The sequence below is a fragment of the Ailuropoda melanoleuca genome, chromosome 4 (genome assembly GCF_002007445.2).
Source record: "Ailuropoda melanoleuca isolate Jingjing chromosome 4, ASM200744v2, whole genome shotgun sequence".
NCBI classification, from domain to species: Eukaryota; Metazoa; Chordata; class Mammalia; order Carnivora; family Ursidae; genus Ailuropoda; species Ailuropoda melanoleuca.
Window position 1 is genome coordinate 12,168,518 of NC_048221.1, and position 25,044 is coordinate 12,193,561.

The window sequence follows — 25,044 nt, forward strand, 5'->3', positions numbered from 1 at the left end:
TATTCGCCGGGAAGCCGAAACACTCATTTCACTTGCTTTATTGCAATATTCGCTTAACAGGGTCTGGTCTGGACCTGAACCCGCAGTATCTCCAAGGTATGCCTGTATACTGATAGGTATAAAGGAAAATGTTGGAAAGGAAACAGGAAGGCAGGAAAAGGTTTTCCATGCTGGAAAACTATTTCTAATATTTTTAAACGATGCCATCTCTCTTTCACCGCGTGAGTGCAGACTACATGCACAAACACAAGTGAGAGAATAGAAGATGCTGGCAGTGAGGACACCCAGGTTTTGAGCGCTTCCTGGGTGCCAGGCACTCGGTCAAGCACTCAGCCCGCATTTGAGTGTGCTGAGCCTTTCAACAACCTCAGGCAGGTGGGACTTACAGACCCATTTTGGAGCTTGGGAACTGAGGCAGGGAGTGGGGAAGCAAGTGGCCAAGGTCCCACTGGCAAGAAGCAGAGAAGGGACTTGAACCCACGTCTAACTGGCCCAGAACACTGAGCCCTTAAATGCTGGGGAACACTAGGCACCCAAAACTCAAACTCTGATAACCTGTGATGTTAACGAGCGTTCTTGAAAAGCTTCCTAAAGATGCAACTTTTAAAATGGACAGCCGCCTCTGAAGCTACACTGCTTGTGAGAGCTTAACAATGAGATAACAGTTCTCTGGAAAAAAAACACAACTATTGAAACAAAATCTCAATGACAGCATTCTCTTCTCAACGCATGATTCATCCCCATAACGTACGAGTGCCTCGCCTCATTGAAAACTCAGCACCAGTCTGAATAAGGCAGTGAGGTTTCCTCGCACCACTGACACAGCTCGAGGAGTGACCAGCCAAGATCTCTGCACGTCTGTTCTTGCCGACAAGGACACAGGCCTGTGCGAAGCTCCATTCAGCAGCTATGTTCCCGGCTACTGACAAAGCATAGGCCCGGGTTTGACAAGGGAATAAATTATAGAAGCAGTGAAGGAGAATGACATCAGCTAAGCAGCAGTAAAAGTGGATTTGCCCCTCGTCTAGCAAAACCCCACTGTTCTCACTGGCTCTTTCAATACTTCCCAAAGCAACCAAGTCAAAAGACCCTTTGCCCAATTCTGGCCTGTTTATTAAGGAAAATCCAAAATGGGAAATCTAACATTGCCTCTCTTCTGACTTTTTGACAGCCTCCAAAATGAATCCTCCGTGTTCCCCACAGTGTAATTCAAAACAACTCCAGTTGGAAGTCAGATAATTTCTTGGTTAAAAAAATGTATAAACAAAAGATCCTTTTTAGAAATAAGCTTTATTTTCAGTACTTCTTAGTTCTGAAAAGTCTGCATATTTACTTTTTCCTCCCACCAGTTTACCAGCAAATCAGGAATTCAAAACCCACACAAACAAGTCAAAACACCTGTAGGATCTAGGTGTTGACCACTGGCATTGCATTTTGGCGATAAAGGACCTGCCTTTCCAAGGAGGTTCTGTGCAAAATGCTGTTATTTCCTCAAATGAGGCTCACTGCTTTTCAACCTTGGAATCACTCACTTGAAAAGAAGACTCAAATTCCAAACTTTCAGAACTAGGGTCCCAGTATCACCACATAAGTCACTCTCATTGTTGAAACTCTACATTTAATGGCCCCAAGGGTTACTTTCACAGAGGGCTGCAAGGCAGAGCAAAATTTCTCATAACACCCATATCTGCCCCTGCCAACTGTTCTGTACCTCTCTTCCACGGGAAGCAGTAATGCTTCACCCTTAAAGTCCTGGGGATGACCTCAGAGGCACTCAGTGGCCAAGCACAGCCCATCGAGACAGGAAAGGAATTTGGACACAGGCCCAGAAACAATGAACTTGCTTGTTATTCCTCAACACAGTCCAATAAAGAGGCTGCATGAATCTTGAAAGCCAACCTTTCTGTTTCAGATCCCCAGATAAAAATTATTTTGAAAATTCTGTATAATTTGAACCAAAAAGAATGGTTATTAAAAATAAACCAAGAAATATCCAGAAATGAGTTTCTAGTAGAAGCTTGCTAGAAGAGGAATTCCAACCTAAAAAAACAATCTAGACGACGTTCTTTTACCTGGAGAATGCAATGTTATCACATTCCCTTCCATAAACCCTCCTAAAACTCCTTAAGTAGACAGTATTTCAACGAAGAGACCAAAGTGAAAATATCTTTGAGAAGAAAACAATGACGTGGCTGGGAAGCCGTGTGCAGCTTGGTGAACATTTTTTCCACCCACCACGAACTTGGGCTTTCTGGGAAGGTCGCTGGTTTTCCAGTCAAAACCATTCTTGAAGTCGTCACGAATGGAGAAAGGGAGACTCGGCATCTGGGAAGGTGTTTCCTCGTTCCTGGTTCCCAGGAAGGTGACTATCTGGGGCTCAGGAGCCAAACAGCCTGGAAAATTCAGAGGGCAGAGATGTCCGTGAGGACAGGAAGGATGTAAAGCTATAGCTCGGAAAACACTTTCAGAAAATATTTTATGTTACTATTATTAAGATGATTTTGTATTACTTATGATTTTATAAGTAACTCTTCTGTTACACAACATGAATATACTTAACGCTACCAAACAGTACATTTTATTTTATTTATTTTATTTAAGTAGGCTCCACACCCAGCATGGAGCCCAATGTGGGACTTGAACTCATGTCCCTGAGATCAAGATCTGAGCTAACAGCAAGAGTCGGATGCTTAACTGACTGAGCCACCCAGGCGCCCCCCAACCGGTATATTTTAAAAAGAAAAAAGCTATTTAAGAAAGTATCTACTTCATCAGAATCTGTAACATTTTATTTTAGCCCATTCTTTATTACTGCAAGTCAATGATGACTTTCATAAATTGAAAAAAAAGATGATTTTTTTGAGTAAACAGATGATTACAGTTAACTGTTCATTGAAGGAAATTGAATAGGAAAGGCCTGGAAAGTGTATTAAAAAAACCCATGAAGTTGAGAATGGGTACGTAAGTTATGACAGAGGTCTAGAGGGGAAAACCATAGAGCTGTTAAAAAGATATATATATATATATGGGAACTCTGTTATATATATATATATATATATGGGAACTCTTATATATATGGGAACTCTGTTATATATATATATGGGAACTCTGATATATATATATATATGGGAACATTTCTATAAATCTAAACTCTTTTCAAGATAAAAAGGTTTTGTGAAAAAAGAACAAGAGATGGGGCAGGATCACCACGTGCAAAAGAATGAAGCTGGATCCCTATCTCACACCATATGCAAAAATTACCTCAAAGTAGATCATAGACCTAATTATTAAAATTAAAACTATAAAACTCTTAAAAGAAAACTTAAGCCTAAATCTTCATGACCTTGGGTTGGGCAATGATTTTTAGCTACAACACAAAAAGCACAAGCGACAAAAGGAGAAATAGATAGACTGGACTTCATCAAAATTAAGGTTTTTTTGTGCTTCAAAGGACCATCATCGAGAAAGTGAAAAAACTCAGAGAATGGGAGAAGATACTTACAAAGCATGTTACCTGAAAAGGGACTGGTTTCTAGACTATAAAAAGAACTCTTATAACTCAGTTATAACCCAATTAAAAAATGGACAAAGGACCTAAATAGACATTTTTCCAAAGAAGGTATACAAATGACCAATAAGCACACAGAGAGGCTCAATGTCATTAACCACTGGGGGAATGCTCATCAACCTTCATGTCCACTAAGATGGCTCTAATCAAAAAGACCGACAATAACAAGCATTGGCAAGGATGTGGGGGAAACTGGAACCAACACACACTACTCGTGTGAAGGCAAATTACTGCAGCTACTTTTAAAAACTGGTCTGGCAGAACCTCAAAAGAGATAAATACAGAGTTACCATATGACCCAGCAATTTCAATTCTGGGTATATACCAGACAGAACCGAAAACTTAAGTCTGCCTACCCACAAACTTGAACACCAGCGTTTGTATCAGCAATGTTCATAAACAGCCAAAAAAATGGAAACATTCCAGATACCCATCGACTGATGAGCAGATAAACAAGCTGCGGCACAGACATACAATGGACTATTCTTCAGGCACAGAGAGGAATGCGGTGCTGACACACGCCACAACACGCTGGAACCTTTAAGACATCACGCTGCGTGGAAGAAGTCGGACACAAAAAGGGCCATGTATCGTTACGACTCCATGTAGGGGAAATATCCGAACTAGCAAATCCATAGCGACAGAAAGCAGGTAAGTGGTTACCAGAGGCTGGAGGGAAGAAGAGGTAGTCACTGCTTAATGGGGATGAGGTTTCCCTCTGGGGTGATGAAAACGTTCTAGAATTGCACTATGGTGGTTTCACAACCCTGTGAATATACTACAAAATACTGACTTGTGCAGACCGACTTCTACTTTTCACTTATTAACCTTGCTCCGTGATTTGACACCCACGTTTTCTCCATATTGTCCCACCCAGTACTTTATTTTGAAGATTTTAACTTATATAATAGTTAAAAGAACAGTTCAGTGTTCACCCACATATATACCACCTCCATTCTACAATTCACACTTTGCTTTACGTGGGTGCCTAGGTGGCTCAGTCAGTTGAGCCTCCGACTCTTGATTTCGGCTCAGGTCACGATCTCGGGGGTCGTGGGATGGAGCCCCACGTCCAGCTCCAGGTTCAGCAGGGAGTCTGCTTGGGATTCGCTCTCTCCCTTTCTCTCTGCCCCTCCCCCATGCGCTCTCTCTCTGTCAAATTAAAAAACAACAAAGAACTTTGCTTGGGGCACCTGGATGGCTCAGTATGTTAAGTGTCTGCCTTCAGCTCAGGTCAGGATCCCAGGGTCCTGGGATCGAGCCCCACGTCTGGCTCCCTGCTCACTGGGGAGTCTGCTTCTCCCTCTGCTCCTCCTCCCGTTCATGCTCTCTCTCTCACTCACTCTCTCTCAAATGAATAAATGATAAATAAAAAAATAACTGCCTTACAGCGTACCTAATACAATTATCTGTCTCCCTTATTTTTGGTATGTTTCATAGTTAAGTTGCAGATACCAATACTCGGTCCCTAAACACCCAGGCACATTTCTCTCTGTATTTCAAGTTTTTCATGACTTCTTAAAATTTCCCAAGTAGCTCAGTTCAAGCAATAAAAAGTGGGTGTGGGGAGGACCCCCTCAGGCCCTGTTAATCTCCTCAATGATCCAAGCATGGTCACCTCTGTGGACAGCCTGGAGTAGATCCTTCCAATTCCCTGGCCGGAAGTGTTTTCTCCACAGACTTCAGGCATTTATTCAGTGTTTACTGCGTGCAAATCGCAGCAGAGGCCAGAGTGTGCATGTAAGTGACACCCAGCCTTCTTTGCTTTCGAAACACTCCCCTGTGCAGACAGAGCGTGCAGCACATCATCAGTGATGAAGCCACGATGGCGGCTCGTCTGGGCGTCCTTCTGAGCTACCTGACTCTTCCCCTCTTCTTGGACATTTAGATGATTTCCAGTTTTTTCATACCCTGGGAAAGCCAGCCACTGCCTCCCTGAACAGAGTCCTTTCTGAAAAGGATCTTCCCTCACTCGTGGCATCTACTGAATAGGGGGGCCCAGGTCAGGGGTTGGCAAAAAAGCCACACAGTAAGTAGTCTGGGCTTTGCAGGCCAGGCAGTTTCTGTCACATGGTGTCAACCCCTCTGCTGCAAATGCAGTCACAGAAATGGGTGTGTGACACCTGAAAATAAAACTTCATGCATGAAAACAGGAAGCAGATAGATATGGCCCATGGGCTGTGGTTTGCTGACTCGACCTCAGTGATTATGCTGGAATCAGGATAGCTCCAATCTCACTGGACCTGGGTCACACCTAGCTAGGTCAAGCAGGCTCTGCGCCCAGGAAGCAAAATCAGGACACCAGGCTACAGACAAAGATAGTCTTGAGCTGAGCTAGGAGGTCACAGAGCCTAAGGTGACCATCTTGGTCACGGGCCAGCAGATTAGTAAAGGGAGCTAGTTGGGCAAGAAGATGAATGAAGCCGATAGACAGAAAAGAACAACGAACACACAGAGTTCTGCCCTGCCTCGGACCTGTGCATATGCTCCCATGCCTCTCTTCAGCTCTGCAAATGGCAAGGCTTCCTCTCGTTCTTTAGGTTTTGATTTAAATAGCACTTCTCTGTGAGCCTCTTCCCGACCATCGCCTAAACTGAAGGCCTCCCATTTGCCTCATGAGTCATTTTTCCCTATTTGTTTTTCGGTCCCTGTCCCATCTGCTATACTGTGCATTCGCTGATGGCAAGGACGATGGCTATCTTGGTCTCAGCTATAAGCCCAAGGCGCAGCCCACGGTGGATAGTTGTAAATAAATAGATGAAGGAAGGAAGGACAGGTGGGAACCTGGAAAGACCAACGCTGTTCTACTTCCCATGAATCCTAGTTATATTCCCTATTCTCTTCTGCAAACTCCCTGATCTCTTCACCAGCCCTCTCTGCACCTGCGCAGGTCTCATCTGAGCTCCCAAAAAGGGCTTCTCTGGGCATACATCACAGTGCTCATTCTGGGCTCTAAAACACTTTCCGGTGGCACGGTGAAACTCCTAAGCTCTGGAATCATACCCTCAAACAGCCACTGGGCTAGCACAAGGACCACCCAGCAACCCCAAATTCAGCATCTCAATTACTCAGGAGAGCCGACTTTTCATTCTCGTCCTCTTCAGTGGGAAGAATGGGACCAGCCCAGCACGATTAGCCCAGATGCTAACACGCCAGATTCTCCTACGGTTATTCCCCTGAGCCTGTTTACTCTTGAGTCTCACAATTCATGAGAATCATTAAGGCCCCAATGCTGGAAGGAAAAACAAGCTGATTAGATTTTTTTAAGCCTAACGAGGAAATGAAAAACGGGCATGAAAACAGAGAAAAGTCTGAAATACACTTCTGAGGGCTACCAGTGGGACAGGAGCAGGACCCAGCAGCACACTGGCCATTAAGCCACACTTTCCACCTTGGCAGACACCAAGTATAGGCTAAACACAGTACAGCTGGCAAGAGGTCAACAGGGCCATGGGCTCTAGGGAAGGCATCTCTTGGCAGCCTCTGCTGAGGCACCAGAACAGCCAGGACTTGGAGAACACCATGTTCCAATCAAAGCTCCGGCCTAGACCACAGTGACACAGTTTAACCTTTGCAGACCCTGCTTCCCGCTCTAGCTGGGGAGAGTTCTTATTTTCTAAGCGGAAAGCGGGACGTGAAAGCACAGAGAGAGAAGACAGAGAATGGGCATCCAGTGGGTCATTCTGGAGAATGACACCGAGGACAGGACAATGAAGGGGACAGGCAGGCCAGACTTACACGATCATGCAGAACATCATGAAGACATTCCACAGGGCGATGAAGATCCGGAAGTATCTGAGGCTCAGTAAGAACTCCCGGATGTTGTCACCTGGAAAGTCAGAACGCGTTTTTACAAGCACTGCCGACGTTTCTGTTGTCGTGGCTGCAGTGTGCTTCTGCAGCTTCCATCCGCCCCCTGTTCCGGGGACAGCACGGCACTTCCTGCGGGTCGCCTCTGCTCCCCAGCCCTTGGCACTCTGGCAGTGCCTGCCACTGAGCAACCCCTGAGAGCCCCCAGCCTCTGACTGGCTCAGGGAGGGGCACGTGACCCAAGTCTGCCCAGTGAGAGTCAGTCCCGGGACTTTTGTTCCAACTACTGGGGAGGAGGCACTTGCTTTCTGTCAGCCTTTCTGGGTTGGAAGGCGTAAGCCCAGTCCTTTAGGGCAGGCGTTGGCAAACTATGGCCCATGGGCCCAAGCCAGCCCCTACCACCTGTTTCTGTGTGGCCCATAAGCTAAAAATGTTTTTAAAGACTTTTTAATGGTTAAAAGAAAATCAACAGAGTATCTTTTGAGACACAGAAAATTGCATGAAATTCACATTTCAGTGTCTACAAATAAAGTTTTATCAAAATACACCCATGCCCGCTCATTTATATACAGGCATACCTTGGAGATATTGTGGGTTCGGTTCCAGAACACCGCAAGAAAGCAAGTCAAATGAATGTTTTGATCTCCCAGTGCCTATAAAAGTTATGTTTACACTATACTATGGTCTATTAAGTGTGCAGTAGCATTACATCTAAAAAATGTCAATACGTGAATTACAAGAACACCGCTAACAAACACTAACCATCATCTGAGCCTTCAGCAAGTCGTAATCACTGATCGCAGATCACCAGAACAAATATGACAATAATGAAAAAGTTTGAAAAACTGCAAGAATTACCAAAATGTGACATACAGACACGAGGTCAGCAAACCTGTTGGAAAAATGGTACCAAGAGACCTGCTTGCACAGGGTTGACACAAACCTTCAATTTGTAAAAATACAGTATCTGCAAAGCACGACAAAAAAGCACAATAAAACAAGGTATGCCTGTATTTCCCACGGCTGCTTTCAAAGAACAGAGCTGACATGCTGCACCAGACAAGGAATGACCCACAAAGCCAAAAATGTTTATGATCTGACCCGTTACAGAACCCTGGGCCAAGCCCTGCTCTGGGGTCATCTTTTGTCAACACAAGCTGGCTTGATAATAAAACCAACCCAGAAGGAAAAAGAGAGCTGGTGGGGTCACACATAGGAGGGCTGGTTTGAGCCCTGAGGCCGGGGGTGCCTTAAAACAGTCCCACCCTTGGAGATTTCTGTTTGCTCTAAAGACTTTGGGCTGGGTTTTCAGTGTTGGCACCTAAAAAGCATACTAATTCAGGCAAGTAAAAGAGGAGTTCTGCTTTGATGGTGACTTACTCTAGTCCCCTGCCACAGAACAGAACCTGTTCCAAGAGGAAGCAACTTGGTACATTAAGACTCCAGAGGCATGGGTTCCAGACCCTTCCTCCAGGTTTTTAAGCCACTCACCTCTCTAATCCTCCAGAATGAAATGAATGGGTCCCTGTGGGGTAATCTACAAGGGTGCTACCTAAAGTGTCATCTATAGACCAGGGCTGTCCCATAAGTACAGAATACCAGGCGGGAGCTCAGAAATTCACACAGCCACCTGGCACCACTGCACCATCCAAGCACACGATGAGCACACACAGTCTTGCTGAACACAGTTTAGACGAGTCTGGTATCATCCAACCCACGGGCATAGCCACATGCAGCCCAGCCCAGATCGCCAATGTCAAACAAGGGTCCAGCCCCAGGATGCCTTGAGAGGCGCTGCCTGACGAGGTCCTTCTCTGGGCCCATCATCACAAAAACAGGCTCTCCTACCATCAACAGATGCTAAGTGATGGCCACTTGTTCCAGGCCACAGCCAAGTGCAGGGGATACAGGGGGGACCAAGACAGGTATCCCTGCCCTAAGAAGCTCACATGCAGGACAAATACTAAACAAGTAATCACACACCTGATTACTCACCATGGCCAGTGCCATGGGAGCATACAATGGGGGCATGCCAACCTCGCCCTTGTCAGGGAGTGGGGGTCAGAAAGCTTCGAGGAAGTGCATAAGCTCCGACCTTAAACACGGGCAGGAGTTTACTGCCCTTCCACCCAGGTGACCTTGCTCAGTCCCCGGCCTACGTATGTCCCAGTTTCCTATGTAAATGGGGGTGCCGAGCGACTAGGAAGACCTCAGCGCAGTGCCTGGCACACAGACGGCTCTCAACAAATGCAACCACTATGGTATCGAGGGTGAGCCAGGTACAGGGAGGGGGGCATTCTCTGCAGTGGCAGCAGTAAGCACAGATTGCTGGCTGGAAGGAGATGTGCAGAGAGCCCCTGATCAGAGGGAAGTCACTGTTGTGACTGTCCTAGTCACCGACACTCTCACCGCCACCAAGCCCTTCTACCCTTGCACCCCCTACCCCAGCCCCGAATTTAGATATCTAGACCACAGCCCCAGGAGTTGGTGTAGTACCTTCCACAGCGCAGGTAAGCGATATATACAGCTGCATGAACATATGAACGAAAGAACGAATGGATGGATGCTCTAGTGACTGAAGGGACAACCTCTGGGGTCAGAAAAACCCAGGTGCAATCAGGATGCTGTCACTGATTTCACACGTGGCCACACGCAAGTCAAGCCACAGCCCTGAGCCTCAGTTTCCTTGTCTGTAAAATGGGAAAATGCCCTTTACCTTTTAGGGCTGGAGGTGGAGTGACACACCCACAAGAAGCAGCTAACAAAGCAGACACCACCAGGTAGGCCCCCAATGAAAGGGAGAGGTCCAATCGTCATTCAAGTCACTGCTCTCAGGGTTCCTATCGTTCCCATGCACGCTCCATCATGGCACCCACCACCCTGGCTGCAGTGCCACCCGCTCAGGGGTCCTTCCCTCCACACACTGCAGCTGGAGCAGCAACACCATCCCTGTCGTCACCTCTCCTCACCTCCGTCACCATTTGTTCCTTGTTCAAATAGTTACATGAATAAATTCCAGGGCCCCGAGGACAGGTGAGATGATATAAAGATGAGGGGGTTGGGGCTGGGACGAAGTAGAGGCCACAGGCCCTGACTCAATGGGATCCTTTTTTTTTTTCATTTTCATCCAATACGTGCCAAGAGGATGAACCCTGAGCTGTAGGATGTTCAGATTTTTCTTGATAAACCAGACATCTGAATTTTTATGTGACATCTGATTTATTTGAAAGCTAATGTTGGCATCTAATTACAATACGTCTTCAGCACTCTGAAAGCAATGGCTACTTGTTCATTCATTCATTCATTCATGCTGGAGGACGGGCACCACAAGGACAGACGAATGCGACAAAACAAGCAAGAGCAAGTGTGAGGGACAAGTATCAGCCAAATGATAGTATTCATAAAGGAAAATCATGACTTTAGAAAGTTATATGAGTGGTGACACATGCAGGGAGGTTTGACAGGACAAAGAAGTGGGTGACAGAGGTGAGCAGAAGGAACAGCACATCTTGGCAGGCCCATCTCTCCCTCTCGCAATCACAAACACACACACACACACACAAACACACACACAACTAAAAAGAAAACTAAGGTAGGGCTTGGTGAGAAAAAATTGTCCTCTCTGAAATGGACCAATTTCAGAGTCCAGAAAGGAGGCCTTACCTGTGCTGGGCTCCCTCGACTCCTCCCCAAAGACCTGTGTGTCCTTCTTTTTCCTACAAAGAGGAACAGACAATGTCCACTTTCGGTGGGACATAAAGACCACTCGATCCCCTGGCCCTGACCTCCAGCTCAGAGGGCCTCAGACACTCACTTTCGGCTCTAGCCCTGCAGCTGGGTTGCTGTGTGACCTCGGGTGTTTCAATGCCCCTTTCTGGGCCATCATCTACCTGCCAATCACAGGCCTGCAGCCACCAAGGTGGAGAGGTTGGTCCGTGGGTACAGAATAGGGCTAAGAAGTTTGGGGAGGAGTTGAGGGCTCTCCGGGATGCGAGAAGAGAGATCCTCGGGAAACGGGAGCTGCTATTTCCAGCCACCGTGGAGCGAAGGGTCACAAGAGGATGGACAAGGCTGGAGGCGTGGCCAGAGGGAGGGCTGGGGCTTAAGGGCGTGGCCTACGGCGCGGGCGGGCTCACGCTCGAGAGGCGGGGCTACGGGTCCCCTGGGTGGAGCCGCGATCCAAAGCGGCCTACTCACAGCTTAAAGTTGAGCACCGCCCCTGCGTTCATCAGCAGTGTCCTGCGAAGGGAGAATGAGGTTACCTGGGCCGCCCCTCGCACCTCTAACCCTTCTTACCCCAGCCTCTGGCCCCCCTAATTACCCAAACAGCAGAATGTCCCCGATCATCGTTACGGCCGAAGCGTCCGTCAGAACCGGAAGCGGAAGTCCCGGAGGGGGAGGAGAGAAGAGCACGAGCGGACCAATCTCGAAGCTGCGCTGGCGAGGGCTGGTCCAATCGAAGGCCAAGGCAGGCAGGGTCCCGCCCTCTGCAGGCCAGGCCTCTTTAGGAAAGAACTAGCGCCCCTTCTCGCTAGGGAGGCCCGGAGGGTAGCGAAGAAAGGGCGGGGCGAGGGTGTGACGTCACCCGGGAGTGGAGTCGTCCGGGGCGAGATTGGGTTACGCAATGGAGGCGTGCCGCGCAGGCGTGAGGCCCCTGCGCGCTGGAGAATTAGTGCCGTAGCTCTTCCTTCTGGGCTGGGGTCTCGCACGCGGCTCTCGGAGAAACCCGGCCTCTTGACCACTGAGTTGCGCAGGGGAATGGATCCTGATGCATTGGGCTCTCCCGGGCATGGACTCCCGCGGGGAGGATGTTCCTCCTGGGCCAAATGGAAGGCAGGGTTCCCCACTAGCCTGGAGGTACGGGGGGCGGAGGTCCGACCGAGCTGTCCCTTCGGAGAACAGGGATCCCGGGGCGGAATGGAAGTCATGACTTACAGAGCCCCATAGAGGAGTAGGGTCATGACAGCTCCGAAGAGGACCGGGATCCTGACCCTCTAGGGCACAGGAAGATGGGGTTCACAACTAGTCGAGACCGACAGAGGATGCAGATCCAGATTCAAGGGCTCGAGAGGACATGGATCCCATTTGAGTCCCACTGGAACAGGGTCTTGACTGATTTGTTCCTTCTGGGTGAGCTCCGTACGGGAAGGACCCCCAGTAGACAGCTACCCTGTCCCAACTCACACCACAGGGCCCTCTACACCTTGCCTCGCTGGGCTGAAGGGGGTCGTGATGGCCCGAGGGACGGAGTATGGGACACCCTGCTGGGCTTTATGGGACAGGACGGCCCCACGACCCGCCCCGGGGCCAGCGGTCGTCCCTCCTCTCCCGCAGGGGCCGGGTTGGGGGCGGTGCCTGGCGGGCGGGGGCGGGTCCTGCGGAGGGGCGCAGTCGCCGGGCAGCGGGTTGCGGGACTTACTGGGCAGGGGGGCTGGGGTGGGACCCGGCGGGCGCCATGGAGCTGCTCTCGGCGCTGAGCCTAGGCGAGCTGGCGCTCAGCTTCTCGCGGGTGCCGCTCTTCCCCGTCTTCGACCTCAGCTACTTCATCGTCTCCATTCTCTACCTCAAGTATGAGCCAGGTGAGCCAGAGCCAGCAGCCCGCGGGGGCTGGCATCGCGGGGCGGGGGGCGGGGGTAAACCTGCGGGTCGCGAGGCGGGGGAAGCCTTAGATCATGGCGGGGCACAGCCCCAGGGACTGTTCGGGGGAGCAGCAGGTGCTGGGATCGTGCGGTTCTTCCACATGGAGTGGGCGGTGCGGGGGGGAGACAAGAGGGAGGGCAAGGAGAGAAACCCCCGGGATGGTGGGGCTGGGGGAGGGGGAGCAGGAGAGGAATGCGACTGTATGGAGGAGGGGGAACAGGTGCTGGGGAGGGGGCTGGGAGAGAAGGTCAGGGGTCCCGGCAGGGTCGCATGAACTTGAGCAAGCGGCATAGGTCTTGGTGAGGGCGCAGGCGGGGGTCGGTGCTGTCGGTCAGTCCAGATGTCCTGGCCGCCCGCAGCCGTGACCTCCCTCCTTGCCCTTGGCCCGCGGAGCCCGAGCGGCTGTTGAGTGTCTATATAAGGACCGGCAGTGCCGGGGGCAGTTATCCGGTTCAGAGAAAGTGACACCGGTGCCCCCGCTCCTCTGCGGCCCTCGGGCAATCTCTCCTCCTCCTCGGGCCGAGCGAAGCTGGGTTCTCCCGCGCCCGGCGGGAATTCTTCCAGCCGTGGCGCGGATCCTTTCCATTACTGAGCAGAATCTGCCCTAGGGCAGGGTGATTTGGGGTTAGCTAACCCCGCCAGCTCCAGACCCCCGCGTAGAATCGCGGAAGGGAAGGAAGACTCTGCTTCTTGGGGTTTTTTTACAGCATTTTTTTAGATGATGGTAAATAGCTTCCTTAGAATATGTTCTATTTTTAGGTAAGGCTCACTGATATTTCTTGTTCATCTTCTAGCCTTTTAACTATTATAGCACACTTGCAAACGAAAGGGACTAGAGCATTTAGCGTTAGAAAAGGGATCATCCCGAATCTTTGTGACCCTTTCTCCCACTTATGTAAATTACCTCTATATTCTCCTCTCAGGACTGAAATTGCTTTTTTTTCAGATTGTAAAAATAGGTGCTTCTGTGTATTTAAAAATCAGGCTGAGAAACATAAAGAGAAAAAAGATCATTACAGTTGACGTATTGCCGACCCTTCCAGACCTCTCTTCTATGCATTTGTAACCCTGTAGTTAGAGATGGTAAAGCACGATTTTATGCAAATAGGATCATATTCTGTGTGCCAAGTGTCTTTGTTCCATTTTGGTTTTGCCCATCCACAAGCCAGAGCCGATTCTTTAAAAGCTATTCTGCAGTTCAGTTACTTTGCAAAGCAAAATAAGCTTTGTATTGTCTTATCGTGAACACAGGACTGCATTTCCTGTCCAGGACAAATTTTTGGTGGCTCAGGCCGGTCCCCTGGGCAAATACAGAACCTAGCATACCTTAAGAAATCTAAAACTGTGGAGGGCTGGAGCCTCATAGGGATGTAGGACACAAGTGTCTGAAGGAAAGAGGTCTTCAGCCTGGCTGGGAGCATGCTGGAGGGGTCTAGAAATTTCTGCCAGAGTAAACAAGTCATCTGAACTAGAGGTACTGGAGCCTGAAGGTTCCTGAAGGTGGGGAAGATTCAGTGGTTCATAACCCTAGCTGCTTATTAGGGGATCCTAGGGGCTCTTAAACCCCCATCTCATCTCCACTCCAGACAAATCGAATCAGTATATCCAGGATAGGGCCCTGCATGCTCATGTTTCAAACTCCCCTCCCCAGTGATTGCTGCATGCTGTCAAGATTGAGAAACCCCTGCCCAGTTCAAACCCCCTCTGTTTGTAACTGGGGAAATAGGAAATAGTGGCTAAGCTAATTTACATACACAACGAGCCCGTGGTCCTATGGCTGGTAGATGTCAGCCTTGGGATTCAAACTCAGGTCTGCTGGACCCCAAGACTCACTCCAATTGCTCTGGGGTACTTGCTTCCCTTTAGAAAAGGGAGGAGTTGGATTTAGCTCTTGCCCACCCACCCCCCCNCCACACACCCCCCCAGTTTGATGTTCCTGCCGAGCCTCTACAAAGGTTTCTTCTCAAAATCTATGTGCTGACTGAAGAACCGGCTACAGAATTTGCAGGGCCCCCCACTCAGGAAGTCAGAATTTCAAGATGGGGACAACAGAGCACTAAACTGAACGTGGGACCCTTCTGATCACAGGGTCCTGGGCAACGGCACAGGTAGCACACCTGTGGAGCCGAGAGCCAAGCTGGCTTTTAGGGAAAAAAAATCTCTGAATTAGGAGTCAGCTCTTCTCCACCACTAAACACCAGGCTGGTTACCGTGCCTCCGTGAGCTTCATTCAGCTCACTCATCTATGAAATAGGCTCGTCAGAACATGATCCTGAACTCTCCTGCCTGCCTCTTGTGAAGATGTATTGAGAACTTTGTCAGTAGTAGGGTCTAAGGTGCTTGGGAAAGGTGGTTACAATTATTTGTAAGGCCGTGGGTGGATGTGTTTCCTGGGACGCAGGCATTTTCTGGGTCAGGCTTTCATGAGAATCCTGAATGAGGACAGAGCTCGGAGTGCGGTCCTCAGGTGAACAGCATCTGAGAGGTGGGAGCTGGTTAGGAAATGCAGAATGCCAGGCCCTCCCCTTCCCAGACTTGCTGAATCAGAATCTGCATAACGTGTAAGAAGGGATGAACTAAAAGAGTCAGGAGCTCCTTATTAGAACCTGGAGCTCCTTAATAGGGCAGGGAGGAGAGGGTCTGGCTCACCTCCAGGACTGCTAGTTCTATGCAAGAAGAGAAGTTCTATGCTAGACGTCGGCTACATGATTGAATGAATGAATGACAGTCCTGGATATCCCAAGAACCTTCCAGACCAGTGGTTCTGGAATAATATGCCTCCACATTAAACTCACCGGGGGAGCTTTTCAGAATCCTCTCGTTCCTGCAGCATCCCTCCATTTAAATCAGAATCGCTGTGTGCAATACCAGCGTATTTTTTTTTAAAGTTCCCCAGATGAGAATCAATTCTGTGCACCAGTGTTGCCCAGCCTCTGCACAAGTCACAGTGAGGGCCAGAGTGTTCTCTGGGGTGAGGGCCATCACAGGCGTTTGGGGATATTTCGCAGCCTGCCTGGCTCAACCCACTAGTTGCTGGTAGCACACCCCAGTTGTGACAACCAGAAATATCCCCAGATGTAGTTGCTACCAGTTGAGTAACAGTGATCTAGACTGAGTCTCAAACTCCAGTGCTTTCAAGAGCCAGGCAGGTGATGTATGGGAAGCAGTAAGCCAGCCAGGTGGGGACTGTCCCCAGGTGAGATCCAGCCATGCACATCTTTGCCTGGTTGGGGCAAGAACCACCAGAAATGATTTTTCAAGGGAAGCTGGAAATGTGATTTGCAGTTCCCTATGTGTATATATTGGCTGTTCAAGCTTTTTTTTTTTTTTTAACAAAGTCGTTATAATAAAATAAAAACATTTTTAAAATAAAAATAATTAACATTTTTTTCTTTTTAAGAAATTGATAGGCCATTTTCTAGAGCAGTCTTAGATCCACAGCAAAATTAAGCTGCAAGTACAGTTTTCGTGTACTCTCTGACCTCCCCACCATCAACATTCTGCACGGAGGGGTACATTTGTTATAATCCACAAGCCCACATCATTATTATTATATTAGCACTATCACATATCAACCAAAGTCTAGAGTTTACATTAGGATTACTTTGTGTTGTACGTTTTGTGGATTTCACCAAATGTATAACATGTATCCACTGTTACAGTATCATAGAAGTAGTGTCACTAACCTAAAAATACCCCGCGCTCCACGTGAGCATCCTGCCCCCTCCCCCAAGCCCTTGGCAACCCCCAATCTTTTTACCATCTCCATGGTTTTTGCCTTTTGAAGAATATCACAGAATTGGAATCATACAGTGTGTAGCCTTTTCGGACTGGCCTCTTTCACTTAGCAATATGCATTTAAGGTTCTTCCATGTCTTCTCCTGGCTTGAGAGCTCATTTCTTTTCATCTCTGAGTAATATCCCATGGTATATGCACCATAGTTAGTCATTCACCTATGAAAGGCATCCTGGTTGCGTTTTGAACATCTTCTGAAATGCTGTGGGGCTCACGAGACAGCTCCTTGAGCCCTGTTTTGAGACCTCTGGCATGAACCGTAAGCTTTTCTCCTCCAACCTTGCGAGGGAGGGGCTGCCATCTCTCACAGGGAAAGAAACCAAGGCAGACAGCTGAGCTCGAAGGCTCAGAAGACTTGCCTTCAAGTCACTAAGAAGCTCTATAAATACAACCTCCCATGTTTAGACCTCAGACTAACTAGCACGGAGCCCTGGCAGTGCTGAAAGTGCCCCAGGGAGGGGCGCCTGGGTGGCACAGCGGTTAAGCGTCTGCCTTCGGCTCAGGGCGTGATCCCGGCGTTATGGGATCGGAGCCCCACATCAGGCTCCTCCGCTATGAGCCTGCTTCTTCCTCTCCCACTCCCCCTGCTTGTGTTCCCTCTCTCGCTGGCTGTCTATCTCTGTCGAATAAATAAATAAAATCTTTAAAAAAAAAAAAAAAAGAAAGAAAGAAAGTGCCCCAGGGAACATTCTAGGGCTTCCCTGCCTTCCATAGACAGGACTCTGACCCCCAGAGAGGGAATGTTGTGATGCCCATCCCAGGCCAGAACTAGGGACGCAATCAGGGCTTCCTTCTCCCTCCTCAGGCAGAGCTGATTTTTATAAATCCATCAGCTAAAATTTCCACCCACAGGTACTTTCCATTTCAGTTCAGTTCCAGGAATAACTCGTGCATAATTGCTAAGCATTAAGCAATTTCTTTTTCTCCTCACCGGCACCCTTTGAAATGAATGATAGCACTGGGGTGACCACCTCACCCAGGTTCCATTAAGACAAGCACCCAAACCCCCACGTTCCAGGAACCCCTCGGTCCCAGACAAACCGGGATGGGTGGTCCCTCTAGACAGCACCCCCGTTATACACAAATACACCTGTTGGAGCCCGGAGAGAGGAGTGACTGGCCAAAGCTCACCCAGCAAGAGGGGAGTGCTTTGGCGGCAAACCTGGGATTGCAACCCACATTCTCCTGGTTCCTGATGCTGCCCCAGAACCCAGCAAGAGAAGCCAGGAAGGAGTATGGCAAAGGGAAAGAGCCAGAGGGAAGGTTCTCGGCATCACCTTGCTGTGGATCTTCAGGGCAGGCCCATCCCCCATCAGCCTCCATCTTCTCCTCTGTGGCAATGGGGAAACTGATCTGGCTCTTCTGGGGTTGCTGAGTTAAGTAAGTTTGATAAAGCTAAGAATCATCTTGATAATCACTCACACCACGTTGAATCATCAATACAGCTTGGGGAAGGGGTGCCCTCATCCTCTTCTTTCGAAAACAGAGGAAGCTGAGGCTGGTGGGGAGCAGTCATTTGTCCAAGACCACACCAGAGTAAGCGGCAGAGCCAAACCTGGGTCTGTGACTTTTCTACCAGGACTCACCCATGGTACAAACATGGGAGCCTGCTTTACTCCCACACACCCCCCGACCCCCCCTCCCCCCAGCCAGTTCCCTGGCCTCAGTCCCTGGGATGGTCCCAGAGGGCACAAGAATGACCCTGGAGAGAATTCAACCCCTAAGGATTATTTTTAGATGCAGAGGTATCCGTTTCTGCAAAACATGGGTGCCTCACCTGACCCAGCCCTTTCAGGACCCACCAGCTGCTCCGAAGGATTAACTCTCAGCTGGCAGCATTTTAAATAGATACCCTGGAGAAAAGAAGAGAACATTCTGCTTCAACCTGCAGGACCTTTGTAAATGCTGAGACTTAGGATGACCTCGAAGGCAGGGAGAAGATGCACTGTGGGGGAGATGGAGGAGGGAAATTTCAGTTCCAGCCTTTGAAGGAGCTGGGCAAAGAAGGGATTGGGGTTCGCAGTTCACAGAAGGAGCAGGACACAGAGGAACAATGGTGGGTCCAAGGTCACATGGTTAATTGGGGGTGGCGAAGAGAAAGGGGAGTGCGTTTATGATTTTCTCTCAAACAACTTTTATTAAGCATGTTTCCTGATTATAAAATGTAGTTTGTGCAAGAGAATGGAGAGAGAACTTGTGATCTATTCCTATGTTGGAATACCTGACAGCAGAGAAAAATGAATATTGCTCCTAAAAATATTGTGTTCAATGAAAGAGCTAGAGGCAAAAGGCTATTTTATATTATTCCACTTATATGAAATATGTAAGTTCAGAACATTTTCCTCCCCCAAAAAAGAAACCCCAGCCCCATGAGCAGTCACTCCCCATCCCTCTCTCCCCCAGCCTCCGGCAACCACCAGTCTGCTTTCCGTTTCTGTGGATTTGCCTGTTCTGGACATTTCATGTAGATGACATCACACACTATGTGACCTTTTGGGTCTGGCTTCTTTCACTTAGCGTGTTTTCAAGATTTGTCCATGTTTGTGGCGTGTGTTAGGACTTTAAGTCCTCTTTAAGGCAGAATGATACTCCATCGTCTGGACCTACCACATCTTGTTTAACCGTTCATCTCTTGGTGGACACTTGGGTTGTTTCCACCCTCTGGCAATTGTGACTAGTGCTACTGTGAACACTATTTTTTAAGAGTCTTCTGGAACCTTTTGCTGGGTTCTCTCGGTAGGATATAGCATGGTTCCCCACTGTCCACCTCCTGTTCCTGGACCTCTGATCATGGCCATCAGAGAGGGGGCAGGTAGTGAGGGTCCGATGAGGGGGCCTGTGGAGCCCAGTGTGATGAAGCAGCTGAGCACCCCATGTCCCTCCTGCTTGTCAGCTTTCCGGGGGACTCTTGTTTTTGCTAGTTTTGATGATTAAGTATTTCATACACACAGAATAAATGTCATAGACACCTCTCTCCCTTCCACAGAGACTGAACGGATGTGAACAATGATTTGCTTCATATGTTCTTTTTTTTAAGATTTTATTTATTTATTTATTTATTTATTTATTTAAGAGAGAGAGAGAGAGAGAGTGTGAGTGGAGGGAGGGGCAGGGGGAAAGAATCTCAAGCAGACTCCGAGTTGATCATGGAGCCTGATGCAAGGCTCCATCCCACGACCCTGAGATCGTGACCTGAGCCAAAACCAAGAGTTGGACGCTTCACCAACTGCACCACCCAGGTGTCCGTCTTCGGATGTTTTTTTTTTTTTTTAAGATTTTATTTATTTATTCGACAGAGACAGAGACAGCCAGCGAGAGAGGGAACACAAGCAGGGGGAGTGGGAGAGGAAGAAGCAGGCTCATAGCGGAGGAGCCTAAAGTGGGGCTCTATCCCATAATGCCGGGATCACGCCCTGAGCCAAAGGCAGACGCTTAACCGCTGTGCCACCCAGGTGCCCCTCGGATGTTTTTTTAATAAATAAATAGATTGAGAGACGCAGCCAGCCTCGTCCCTTCTCCCTCCCTCCCTCTCTAGATGTGACCACCACCCTAAGATCCTTCTGTATTGTTTCATGCCTGTATTTACACCTTCTCTGCTATATATGTGTCTGTGAACTACATGGAGTGTGTTGTGTTTTAAATATATGCATAAGATATACATATAGGTATCATTTTGCAGCCTAACCTTTTTACTCAGTAATAACCTAATGGGGTTTATCCGTGTTGATTTCTCTATAGAGTGGTGCTTCTCAACCAGAGGGGATTTTGTCCCCAGGGATATTTGGCAATATCCGGAGACAGTTCTGGCTGTCACAAGCAGGGTGGGGCATGCCCCTGCTATCTAGTGGGGGGAGGCCAGGCGGGCTGCTGCTCATTGCCAGGGCACAAGACAGCCCCGTAGGAACGCACTGCCAGATGCAGTTGAGGAGCCTGGGTGTAGACCTAGTTCACTTCTAAATAGTAGCTCTGTGTGTGACTCTCCAGCCTGCCCCTGAGAGATGGTAGACTTTACTTTTCTACCGTAACAGTGTGGCAGTGAAGTCCTCCTCCCCACATCTCCTTTGCTAGTTTCTTTTGGGTCAGGAGTGAGGATTGGAATTGCTAGGACATGGGCAATGCACGGCCTCAGATTTGCTCAGTATTATTGCCACGTGGCCTCCAAGGTGGTGATGCCTGTAGATCCTCCCAGCCGTGTGCTGGAGGAAAATTTGGGCTTTTTTCCGTCTGGAGGAGGGACAAATATTCCCGCCACCCCCATCCCCACTTCTCCATGAGGTTGACCAAGCTAAGAAGCCCCTTCTATAGAAGGAGTGGGCTTCATGTTTTTTGGAATGAAAGACCCTACAATGACCCCGTTCCAAATAAGGTCACATTGTGAGGTTCTGGTGGACATGAATTCTAGGCTGGGGGACACTGGTCCCCTATATACCTCACTACAAGTGGGGATATTGATCCTTATATTATTCAAGGATGGAATGAAGGCATATAGTTGCCTGGGACAAAATAGTAACTCCATAAATAAATGGAGCAAGGGAGGTGTTGTTATCGTACGACCCAAAGTGCCTGACACAACCTCAATTCCTAGGAGGTGTTCCGTCCACATTTACTAGAATGTAAGCTCCGTGAGGGTGGGAGTTCATTCACTCACAACTAATTATTGAGCGGCTGCTATGTGTCAGGCATAGTGCCATGCACTGGGGGTGCAGCAGCGGGCAAGACTGATGAAAAGGTCCCCATACTCACCAAAGGATTAAGATCAAATCAATTTGTTGAGTGTATCAACAGTATGTATAGGTATTTAGGTGAATAGCTTCATCCGTGGCACATGTCATGGAGAGGCCAAGCGTTCCGATTTGACAGCATAGAGACAAAAGGCATCCAGTTTCTAGAAACAAAATGACATTTTCTTTTTTCTTTTAAGAATTATGTATTTATTTGAGAGAGAGAGCACAGGGGGAGAGGGAGAAGCAGCTCCCCCCCTGAGCAGAGAGCCTAATATGGGTCTGGATCCCAGGACCCCAAGATCATGACCCAAGCTGAAGGCAGACACCCAACCGAATGAGCCACCCAGATGCCCCCAAAGTGACATTTTCAAACAACAAAAGACCGGGCGCCTGGGTGGCTCAGTCAGTTAAGTATCCGACTCTTAATTTCGGCTCAGGTCATGATCTCAGGATCGTGAGATCGAGCCCTGCATTGGGCTCCAGTGAGTGTGTCTGCTTGCGATTCTCTCTCCCTTGCCCTCTGCCTCTCCCCCCACTCAAGCTCACTCTCTCTCTCTCTCTCTCAAACCAATTATTTATTTTTTTTAAATATTTTTTAATTATATTATGTTAGTCACCATACAGTACATCCCTGGTTTCTGATGTAAAGTTCGATGATTCATTTAGTTGCGTATAACACCCAGTGCACCATGCAATACGTGCCCTCCTTACTACCCATCACCAGTCTATCCCATTCCCCCACCCCCCCCGAAGCCCTCAGTTTGTTTCTCAGAGTCCATAGTCTCTCATGCTTCATTCCCCCTTCTGATTACCCCCCTCTTTCTTTATCCCTTTCTTCTCCTACCGATCTTCCTAGTTCTTATGTTCCATAGATGAGAGAAATCATATGATAATTGTCTTTCTCTGCTTGACTTATTTCACTTAGCATTATCTCCTCCAGTGCCGTCCATGTTGCAAAATGTTGAGAATTCGTTCTTTCTGATAGCTGAATAATATTCCATTGTATATATGGACCACAACTTCTTAATCCAGTCATCTGTTGAAGTGCATCTTGGCTCCTTCTATGATTTAGCTATTGTGGACAGAGCCGCTATGAACATTGAGGTGCATATGGCCCTTCTCTTCACTACGTCTGTATCTTTGGGGTAAATACCCAGTAGTGCAATGGCTGGATCATAGGGTAGCTCAATTTTTAACTTTTTAAGGGACCTCCACACTGTTTTCTAGAGTGGCTGTACCAACTTGCATTCCCACCAACAATGTAGGAGGGATCCCCTTTCTCCACATCCTCTCCAGCAATTGTTGTCTCTTGCCTTGTCAATTTTTGCCATTCTAACTGGCGTAAGGTGGTATCTCCATGTGGTTTTGTCAAATCAATTATTTATTGCGAGAGAGAGAGAGAGAGAGAGAGAGAGAGCACAAGCAGGGAGGAAAGGTAGAGGGAGAAGCAGACTCCCTGCTCAGCAGGAAGCCCTTCACAGGGCTCGATCCCTGGACCCCGGGATCATGACCTGAGCCAAAGGCAGATGCTCAACCTACTGGGCCACCCAGGCGCCCCTCAATAAATAAATCTTAAAAAAAAAAAACACACAAAACCTGAATAGATCATTTCTTTTGATTAGTTTTTGGGGTTTTTTTTTTTTAAGATTTTATTTATTTGACAGAGAGAGAGCATGCGCACAAGCAGGGGGAGCAGCAGAGGAAGAGAGAGAAGCAGGCTCTCCACTGAGCGGGGAGCCCAACACAGGGCTCTCAGTCTCAGGACCCTGGGATCATGACCTGAGTCAAAGGCAGGCACTTAATCAACTGAGCCACCCAGGTGCCCCTTGATTAGTTTTTGATTAGTAGATCACATGTAACCTTGTCATCTCATGTCCACATTGAGTGCAGTTGTCATTGAATTCAAGTGAATTGTTTAAGGAGAGTTATTGGTACCAGCTCTGGCCCTGAGAGCTAAGTAGCTGTGCCTTACAACTTAATCCTAAAAGCATTCTCTGGAAAGTGAAACTAACGGGGGAGGGAAGGAATGTAGATGAAGAAACACTTGTCACACCAGGAGACACCCAGGTTGCAACTCTGGGGTGTGGCCATAGGGGATTATGACCATATTAACATAAAGATGGGGGCGCCTGGCTGGTTCAGTCAGTAGAGTATGTGACCCTTGATCTCTGGGTTGTGAGTTCAAGCCCTACATTGGGCACAGAGATTACTTAAACGTAAGTAAAATAAATAATTTAACATACAGATAGGACCTGTTTATAAAAATTCTGAAGACTTCAAGTGGGTAATACAAAGTGTAAGACTTTGACTAATAGACATTAATCCTGTACCCCTAGTGTTTTTTGTAAACTTATTGAGAACTCTTCCCCTCTATTTAGTGTGGGATTTAAACATTTTTTTAAAAGTTTAAAACTCCTAAGAAGTTGCAAAAGTAGTGTGAAGAGTTCTCAAATCCCCTTCATCCAGCTTCCCCCAATGACAGTGTCTTACATAATGGTGGGTCATTACTAAAACCAGGAAACTGACATCAGTACAATCCCATTAACACCAACTACTGACTTTATTCAGCAGTATTTACAGTTTTTTAAATACAGTTCTATATTTTTTTAAAGATTTTATTTTTAAGTGATCTGTACACCCAACATAGGGGCTCCACCTCAGAACCCCAAGGTCAAGAGTCGTGTGCTTGCCAGCGGAGGCAGTCAGGCGCCCCTGTACCATTCTGCATTTGATCATGCGTGTAGATTCTAGTAACCACCACCACAATTGGGGACAGAATGGTTCTGCCACCCAAAGAAACTCCCTAGTGATGCTCCTTTATAGTTATATCCTACACCAGGCCCTAACCCCTGGTGACCACTGGTCTGCTCTCTGTCACTCATCACTATGGTTTTGTTACTTAGAGAAACTCATAGAAATGGTATCATGTACTCTGAGACTGGATCGTCCCTGTTTTCCCTCTGATGCATTTTGAGTTTACTCCTGCTTGTGCTCTGATGTCTACCCAACTTCCACAAAAGCTTTGAACCACTTGCTGCCATAAATGGAGAAGTGCCATAGCATGACAGGACAGAGGCTGGAAACATGATTGCACAAAGAACAGTAAACAATCTGGAAATCTCTATCTCTCCCTGAATTTCATGGCCATACATAACTAGATATTTTACATTTTTAATGCTTGTCAGCTCCAGCAGGATCTGATAACCAACTAAAAGCTCTGTTAGAAGTAAGTAGGGAGAGAGGAGGTTAAGATGGCGGAGGAGTAGGGGACCCCTTTTTCAGCCGGTCCCCTGAGTTGAGCTGGATAGGTACCAGAACCAGCAGGAATATCCACGGAATCAGCCTGAGACGCAGGAAGATACATCTGGATCTCTACAAATGAACATCTCCAGCGCTGAGTATCGAGGTACGAAGCGGGGAGCCGTGAAACCGCGCACAGATATCGGAAGCTAAACAGAAGGGGGAGGGAGCCGCCGTGTCAGGGCGCCGGGAAGCGGTAGCCACCT

At 48.1% G+C, this 25,044-nt stretch overlaps 2 protein-coding genes across 5 annotated transcripts in view; one reads left to right on the forward strand and one right to left on the reverse strand.

Moving 5' to 3' along the window:
* Positions 1–1,271: 1,271 nt before the first annotated feature.
* SMIM7 (small integral membrane protein 7) lies at positions 1,272–11,847 on the reverse strand. Of its 4 annotated transcripts, XM_002912709.4 has the most exons (5): positions 11,700–11,833; positions 11,576–11,617; positions 11,042–11,094; positions 7,307–7,397; positions 1,272–2,393 (listed from the first exon to the last, which is right to left on the reverse strand). In XM_002912709.4, exons 1-5 carry the CDS (start codon positions 11,723–11,725, stop codon positions 2,378–2,380), a joined length of 228 nt encoding a protein of 75 aa, XP_002912755.1. In that variant the 5' UTR covers positions 11,726–11,833; the 3' UTR covers positions 1,272–2,377. The 4 variants fall into 4 exon arrangements, with proteins under 4 accessions (XP_002912755.1, XP_019652631.1, XP_034513885.1 ...); XM_019797072.2 differs by lacking the exon at positions 7,307–7,397 and having other exon boundaries at positions 11,700–11,847; XM_034657994.1 differs by lacking the exons at positions 11,576–11,617; positions 11,700–11,833 and adding an exon at positions 11,193–11,552 and having other exon boundaries at positions 11,042–11,120.
* Positions 11,848–11,993: 146 nt separating this feature from the next.
* The window catches only part of TMEM38A (transmembrane protein 38A), a 27,905-nt gene continuing 14,854 nt past the window's right edge, over positions 11,994–25,044 (forward strand). The window contains exons 1-2 of the mRNA XM_019798057.2: positions 11,994–12,235; positions 12,377–12,957. Of these exons, the coding sequence (XP_019653616.2) occupies positions 12,630–12,957 (328 nt within the window). The 5' untranslated portion in view covers positions 11,994–12,235; positions 12,377–12,629. The remainder of the gene's footprint in view (positions 12,236–12,376; positions 12,958–25,044) is intronic.

What these genes read in the sequence shown, in the direction of transcription:
- SMIM7 (XM_019797072.2), bottom strand. Translation starts at nt 11,725, where the DNA reads ATGATCGGGGACATTCTGCTGTTTGG. An exon ending in GCGGTGCTCAACTTTAAGCT is followed by an intron (nt 11,095 to 11,575) that starts GTGAGTAGGCCG and finishes TCCTCTTTGTAG; the next exon opens with GAAAAAGAAGGACACACAGG. An exon ending in GTCGAGGGAGCCCAGCACAG is followed by an intron (nt 2,394 to 11,041) that starts GTAAGGCCTCCT and finishes TGAATTTTCCAG; the next exon opens with GCTGTTTGGCTCCTGAGCCC.